Source organism: Garra rufa, chromosome 24 (assembly GCF_049309525.1).
Source record: "Garra rufa chromosome 24, GarRuf1.0, whole genome shotgun sequence".
Lineage (NCBI taxonomy): Eukaryota > Metazoa > Chordata > Actinopteri > Cypriniformes > Cyprinidae > Garra > Garra rufa.
Window position 1 is genome coordinate 14,506,911 of NC_133384.1, and position 8,245 is coordinate 14,515,155.

Here is an 8,245-nt window from a genome sequence, read left to right on the forward strand (position 1 = left end):
TCTTGACATTTCAGTCTGACCTGGAGGTGTTCAGAAAACTGTCCGAGGGCAAAGAGTGCTGCGCTACGGACCACCTGGTTATTGTCCGATAGACTGCGACACACTGTTTGAAGCATGGATGACAACATCCTAACACATACACAAAGGTATAGCATTGAACGGGCTGTGTTTTCATGCATTTGGAAATTCTACACTATGCATTTGTGTAGAAATCTACAGCTGAAAGTTGAAAGTCAATAGTTTACATACACCTTGCAAAAGCTGCAAAATGTTAATTGTTTTACCAAAATAAAAGGGTCATATCTTACAAAATGCATGTTATTTTTTGTTTAGTACTGACCTGAGTAAGATACTTCACATGAAAGACATTTACATATAGTCCACACGAGAAAATAAAAGTTCTGTGAAGCCTAGTTCAAAAGTTTACATACGCTTGATTCTTAATACTGTGCTGTTACCTGAATGATCCACAGCTGTTTTTTTTTTATTAGGGCCCGAGCACCGATGGTGTGAGGACCCTATTGGATCTGCTCCGTTTCTTATTATTATTCTTCTTCTCCGGAATGAATCGCATTTTTGAGGCCCTAAACATACCCGAAAACTCATGAAACTTTGCACACACATCAAACCTGGCGAAAATGTACGTCTGATATGGGTTTCAGAGATGGGTGTGGCAAAATGGCTCGATAGCGCCACCTTTACACGTTCCGCGGTGTGCGCTTTCAGCTGTGATTCACATACATGCACGAAAATCGGTACACTCATGTAACTTACCAATACCTACAAAAAAGCCTCTTGGGATAAAATCCGAAACCCAACAGGAAGTCGGTTATTATTAATTTTCTCAGCAAAATTTGTGTCATTTTTGCCATTTTCAGGCGTCATACTTGAACGAACTCCTCCTAGAGATTTATACGGATCAACGCCAAATTTGGTGAATCTAATCTAAAGCCCTTTGTGACGTTAAATTGCGAAGATCTAGAGTTTTCATCGGAGGGCGTGTCCGTGGCGGCCTGGCAAATTTCGATGTTTCGCCATGAAAAAGGATGTTGCTATAACTCAGGCATAAAATGTCCGATCTGCCCCAAACTTCACATGTGTGATAACACTCCTGACCTGATGACATCTACATGCCCATATTCAGTTATAGTCATAGCGCCACCTGCAGGTAACAGGAAGTGACATGCTGTACTCTACAACCAACTCCTCCTAGAGATTTATACACATCAACACCAAAATTGGTCAGTCTAATATAAAGGCATTAGTGATGTTAAATTGTGAAGATCTTGAGTTTTCGTTGAAGGGCGTGTCCGTGGCGGCTTGACAAATTTTGAGGTCTCGCCATGGATATAAAACTTGTTATAACTCAGCCATAAAATGTCCGATTTGCCTCAAACTTCACATGTTCGATTAAAGTCCTGGCCTGAAAACATCTGAAAGCCAATATTCTGTTATAATCACAGCGCCACCTGTTGGTAACAGGAAATGACTTGTAGCAAACTCCTCCTACAGATTAAATGATATCAACAGTAAATTTGGTCAGTCTGATCTAGAGGTCTTAGAGATGTTAAATTGTGAAGATCTTGAGTTTCGGTTAAAGGGCGTGTCTGTGGCGGCCTGACAAATTTTGATGTTTCGCCATGGATATAGAAGTTGTCATAACTCAGCCATAAAATGTCCGATCTGCCTCAAACTTCACAGGTTTGGTAAGAGTCCTGGCCTGAAGACCCCTAAAGGCCAATATTCAGATATTATCATAGCGCCACCTGTTGGCAGCAATATATATCATATCTTTCACTAACTCAAACATACCAAAATCAATCTGCACCAAACTTCATATGTTTGATAATAGTGCTGGCCTGAACACATCTACATGCCAATAATCAGTGATAGGCATAGCGCCACCAGCTGGCAGCTGGAAATTTGGCACATTTAAGTGACTTATGACATTTCTCCTATATTTACTGTATTAAAAGCATACTGCCCACCGTTTGCTGTTTTCCTAAAGCCACTGGTCGGCGGTGAGCCCGGGTGCGAGGGCCCGTTCATCGCTGCTTGCAGCTTTAATTTTTTTTTTGTGATAGTTGTTCATTAGTCCCTTGTTTGTCCCGAACCGTTAAACTGCCTGCTGTTCTCAGAAAAATCCTTCAGGTCTTACAAATTCTTTGGTTTTTCAGCTTTTTTTGTGAATTTGAACCCTTTCCAACAATGACTGTATGATTCTTAGATCCATCTTATCACACCAAGGACAACTGAGGGACTCATATGCAACTATTACAGAAGGTTCAAGTGCTCACTGATGCTTCCAAAGGAAGAATTGTGCATTAAGAGATGGGGGTAAAAACTTTTGAATTTGAAAATCAGGGTAAATTTAACTTATTTTGTCCTCTGGGAAACATGTTAGTATCTTATGTGGCTTCTGAATAGCAGTACTAAATAAAAAAAATATATGATATTTAAAAATAAGAAAAATGTACACATCTTCATTCAGTTCAAAAGTTTACACCCCTCGGCTCTTAATGCATTTTTTTTTTCTGAAGCATCAGTGAGCATTTGAACCTTCTGTAATAGTTCTATATGAATCCCTCAGTTGTCCTCAGTTTTGAAAAGATGGATCTCAAAATCACAGTCATTTTCGAAAGGGTTTAAATACACAAAAATGCTGGAAAACCAAAGAATTTGTGGGAGCTGAAAGATTTTTTCTAAAGAACAGCAGGCAGTTTAACTGTTCAGAACAAACAAGGGACTCATGAACAACTATCACTAAAAAAAAAGAAAAAAGAAAAAAAACAGCTGTGGATCATTCAGGTAACAATAGAGTATTAAGAATCAAGTGTACGTAAAATTTTGAACGGGGTCACTTTTATAATTTCAACTATTATTTTCACTTATGGACTAGATATAAATGTCTTTTATGTGGAATATCTTATTCAGGTCAGTACCAAATAAAAAAAAAATAACATTGTTTTGGTAAAATAGTTAACATTTTGCAGATTCTGCAAGGTGTATGTAAACTTTTGACTTCAACTGTATGTATAATTGCAAAGTATAGCCTACTTGGTGCGGATGTGATCCGCACAGCCCTCGGCCAGCACAGCCACACACATGAGACCTCCTTTACGCTCATATGGGTTCTCGCTTGACAAACAAGCCTGAGTGAAAGGCATCTGCAGGATACAAAAACCACAGACATTTTAATACCATCACTCTGCCACTGGAATGTTTTAGTCTACTTTTCCTACTACTGCCAAGTTTTACAATAAGTGTTTTTGATTACCAACCAGCTGGTGGAAGAGTTTTTCAGGTGGCATATGAAGAGCCATGGTGTCAATGACCTGCAGAGGAACACATATCATATCAAATCATATATTACATTGCGAGAGGGTAAGATGGCTACATGGAGAATGAGCAAAAAAAGACCAACCTGAACAGCAAAGTGCTTCGGATTCTCACTGTCATCCTCAGTGTCATTTTCCGCATCCTCGGGGTCTTCTTCTCCAGGAGGGGGTGCTGCACTCAAGATTGGAAACACTACTTGTAGGATCGGCTGTAGGAGTTTATGCTTTAATACAGCCTAGAGAACAGATAAAAAAAAAAGTATTAGTATTAATAATTTTAATCATTTTGTTTGTGAAAATCACATAGTCGAATGATATGGATCTCAAAATCATACAGTCTCTGTTGGAAAGGGTTTGAATATTTTTATAAATTAAACTTTTTTTAAATTAAACTATATTTTCTCTTGTGGACTATGTGTAAACATCTTTTATGTGAAATATCTTATTCAGGTCAGTACTATATTAAAAAATGACATGCCGGTAAAACAAAAGCTGAAATCCCTGAAATGTTTAAAACCAAATCAAAATTAATACAGTTTTGTGCTTTAGAAGAAAAAGCAAAGATGAGGAAAGAGAGTTACCTTGCTTTTAAGTCTGATGAGAACAGCGATACATGACAGAGCCTTCACACGAATAGCATTACTAAGGGAGACGTCTGCACTGATCTAGAAGAACCAAAACAAACTTTGTTATGCAATAACTCCAAATCAACATAATCCCTTTTGAGATGTGCAGACAAACCTCCAGGCAAAACCGGACAATCTCTGCAATGTGAGGGACAACAATGGACACCTCGCTTTCCATCAGCTCATCAAAAACTTCCATTGCCTCGCTGGCTTGATCCTTAAAAGAACAAAAACCAAACACTAGAATTTACAAGATAAAAGGACAGATTAAATGATGGTCATAGAGACTCGTAATGGCAAATAGATCAATCAAGTACTGCAACTCTCACAGCATTTACCACATCATTGAGGATCATAATGAAAACCGTAATTGGAGCATTAGCATACGAACACAGCAAGACTGTATCAAAGTGTCCTCACCTGGTCTGCCTGAATGAGGTGTTTAAGAGCAACGAGCAGTTTGGGGATCAGAGATCGCATCAGGTTCTAAAATAGAGAAAAACGTTTTGAACATGCTGGCTGAGGGAATTAAACACTAAATCTTTTATTCAAAGGCCAATTAGAACAGTCAGAAGAAGCAGAACAGACCATCTCCTCTGTGCCGGTGTAGGCCGTGATGGCGGTAAGAGTGAGAATGCAGTAATACAGAGCCGTGGGGTTGTTCAGGTCTTGGAGAACAGTCCCAAACAGCTGGAGAAGTTGCTTGTAGTGGGGCTTGAAAGGCTCTGGGTTTGATCCCACCACCTTGCTAAGCAATAACAGACCCACCTAAAACAGCATTTAAAGTAGATATGTGAGAACAGACAGCGTAATACTTAAAAGAAGTTCAAATGATCTCCATCATGTGCTGATTAACGGTTTATATGGTTAACGGTTTTTAATAATAATAAATAGCTATACATTAATACATAAAAATAAAAAATGTAATATACTGATACATTTGTTATAATATAATTTAATATATTTATTATAAATGTATCTGCTTTTTAATTGGTAATTAAAATATGAATGGATTTACAACCAAAATCAATTATCAGTTATAAACACATTCATTATTAATAAATATTATTCAAGTCGTTTTAGTCACTAACAAAATGTTTAAAAAGCACCACATTTTTGGATATGACACCATTAATATCCCATAGTGGAACAGTTCTTCTTTTTGACAAATTAACTGGGGTTACCTGTCTATCCTGTGGGTTATTACTTTTAGTAGACTGATTTAACAGGGCAAGAAGAGCAGGCCAGCGGTCTGGCGTCTCATGTTTCACCAGGACGGCGCTCAGCTGAGAAAGAGCGTGGCGAACTGTGTGCCTGAGAAATGGAAATAAAATAAATTTTTTTTAAAAAACCTGAAGTAAAATACATATACCATAGTTTTTAGCAGTATTGAGGAAACTTACACTTACAAAACTTACAAAATTACAATATTGCATTACTCCCTAAAAATGTAACTAATTCTGTTACTTAGTTACTTTTTATGGAAAGTAATGCATTATGTTACTTTTGCATTACATTTTAAACCTGGGCAAGGCTTGCTTGTTTGATTTTAATATAAAAAGTTTTATTTTTGGCAAATGCACAAGCCATTTCACACCAAAAGTGACATGAATACACCTCGGGCTGAAGGAAAAGTAAATTCACGTCTGTAAAGTAGGATGCAGGAGAAAGTTCAACATTCTTCAATAAGAAAAAAAAAAAGAATGACAAATGTTAGTTTATGTAAATAGATTTTTGCTTTTTATTATAATTGAATTGAATTATCAAAAGTTAGCAGCAAAGACATTGATTAATAAAACTGGATTAAACATATACAGTATATTTGTGTTAACATATGCGACCCTGGACCACAAAACCAGTCTTGAGTAAGCACAGGTATATTTGTAGCAATAGCCAAAAATACATTGTATGGGTCAAAACGATCCATTTTTCTTTTATGCGAAAAATCATTAAGATATTAAGTAAAGATCATGTTCTATAAAGATATTTTGAAAATTTACTACCATAAATATATCAAAACTTTATTTTTGATTAGTAATATGTATTTGGACAACTCTAAAGGTGATTTTCTCAATATTTAGATTTTTTTTTGCAACCTCAGATTCCAGATTTTTTAATAGCTGTATCTCAGCCAAATATTTTCCTATCCCAACAAGCAATCAATGGAAAGCTCTTTTATTCAGATGATGTATAAATCTAAAAAATTATCATTTCAACTGGTTTTGTGGGCAAGGGTCACAAATTTTATCACTCTACCATGGCACAGCCAGACTTACTCAGTTTCTTGTTGTAGAGCCTGCAACACCACTGCTTTCAGACTGAGGAAGCGGGATGAAAACAATTGGTCGCAAATCAGCAAATGTACAGCAGAAAATAAATGCAATTATTCTTATTATTTGCTTTATTTAAGTAACAACTCCCAAACCTTTCTCTGTGGTCTGGACTTATTTTCTTCCAATGTTTTCTGACTCTCATCCTGAGCATGACTGCAGCCGACTGACGGACCTGAAACAAGAATAAAAGGCTTAAATATAGAACTAGAACTCTGAAAACTAACATAACGTCTGAAATGAATGACAGTACCTGTGGGTTCTGGGATCCAGTCATAACCGCACATAAAGCAGGGATGATAGCTGGATCTTTAAATGCTTGTTTCAATTCAGCTGTGGCCTAATACAAGACATTACATTCCTTAAATTGAATTATCGTTGTAAAAATCCACAAACAATAATAATACTGACTAGAACATTAAAGACACGTTTTGATTACAGCTATAAGCTGAAAACACCCTCTTACTTACACAATCAATATTAAATGCATTCAATAAATCAGCATGACAGTTTCATATATGAAGTATATAACTTACCTGCTGAATGACAGCGTTGTCCGGCTCTGTCAGTCGCGCCAGGATGCGTTCGAGCTCTTCAGACATGATTTTCACCGTTTAATGTTAAACCGTTATTTATTCAAAATTATCAAATAAACTACAACGGCCAAAAGACCAAACCTGATGACAGTCAAACAACAAGCGGACAGTATTTAGACAAGATTTGGATCAGATGAAACTCGTAAAAATATTAGATATCGATGTCGGTGTAATATAAATAACGTTAAACTCTTGGGCAAATATTGCACTTCATATGACTTCCTAAAGTTACCACGCGGGATGGAAGGAGAAAACGCCGCATGAGTTGGATGTTAAAGGGACCACAGCCCAATAAAAACGAACATGTGATTCTGAGAGACGATATGAGCACTACAACAACAACAGCGCCAGCTGTGGTTATGGAGGTAGAAATTCACTGTGTATGAAACAAACAGTTTTTGTGTCATTCAAGCAGCAAAGTCTCTAAAGTTGTTCGTATTTTGTTTCTGTTCGAAGTGGATCATGTTGAGGCAGATGCTTGCTAGAGAAGACGAAGTGCTAATGGACTATTTGCATTTGAATATTCATTAAAAAGAGATGTTCTGCAGATCTATTACCATTTATGCAAATCAAAACTGCACTACAGAAAAAAACAAGCCTGTAATAAGCTTGCTTCTGCTTGCTTTAAACACTTAAAATGAGGCTAGTTGACTTGCTTTTGCATGAAATGAGTCAATAATTTATAAAGCCACAATAGATAGACAGACAGATGATAGATATATATAGATAGATAGATAGATAGATAGATAGATAGATAGATAGATAGATAGATAGATAGATAGATAGATAGATAGATAGATAGATAGATAGATAGATAGATAGATGTCCTTAAAGATGAGTTAAAACACCATAATCTTGTCTAACTTGGTGGTAAACAAGTGCATAAGGCAGATGCATTGCTGCCACCCGTTCACACCTTTTCCCCATATAAACAGATCCGTGGGCTCTCCAATCACTCCATGATCATCTCATATTTTCACCTCATACAGAAATATTTCCATTCTAATGCAGCAGACTGGGTGGACTACAAACACACCTATTCAGGTGGTAATTTTAAGGCAAACCTGCTTAGGCCATTCAAACAGTCCTGCCAGTAAATGGCTAGGAGTGATACATTCCATAGTCCACAAACATTTTCAAAGTTGAAAGCTTTGGATTGTCACACTTATAGGGTTCTAAAACTTGTTTTAGGATTAATCATGCTAATCTAAAGAAACGATTGTGAGCTTGCAATTGCCCTAAAAGAAACTGTGGTAAACATTCTAAAACAGACAATAGATTAGAGACATAGGCACTGCACTAATTATAAGCCTATGTTTGAAAACATAGCCTATTTTTAGGCTTAAAATGTTAAA

The 8,245-nt window shown here is 36.7% G+C and overlaps 1 protein-coding gene across 1 annotated transcript in view; it reads right to left on the reverse strand.

The window, feature by feature from the left end:
• Positions 1-7,144, reverse strand: part of ipo4 (importin 4) — a 21,290-nt gene extending 14,146 nt beyond the window's left edge. Inside the window, exons 1-13 of the mRNA XM_073830543.1 lie at positions 6,831-7,144; positions 6,548-6,634; positions 6,390-6,469; positions 6,241-6,282; positions 5,149-5,278; positions 4,553-4,732; positions 4,385-4,450; positions 4,080-4,181; positions 3,920-4,003; positions 3,425-3,574; positions 3,282-3,335; positions 3,058-3,167; positions 21-129 (exon numbers count right to left, since the gene is read on the reverse strand). Of these exons, the coding sequence (XP_073686644.1) occupies positions 21-129; positions 3,058-3,167; positions 3,282-3,335; positions 3,425-3,574; positions 3,920-4,003; positions 4,080-4,181; positions 4,385-4,450; positions 4,553-4,732; positions 5,149-5,278; positions 6,241-6,282; positions 6,390-6,469; positions 6,548-6,634; positions 6,831-6,896 (1,260 nt within the window). The 5' untranslated portion in view covers positions 6,897-7,144. The remainder of the gene's footprint in view (positions 1-20; positions 130-3,057; positions 3,168-3,281; positions 3,336-3,424; positions 3,575-3,919; positions 4,004-4,079; positions 4,182-4,384; positions 4,451-4,552; positions 4,733-5,148; positions 5,279-6,240; positions 6,283-6,389; positions 6,470-6,547; positions 6,635-6,830) is intronic.
• Between the last annotated feature and the right edge of the window lie 1,101 nt (positions 7,145-8,245).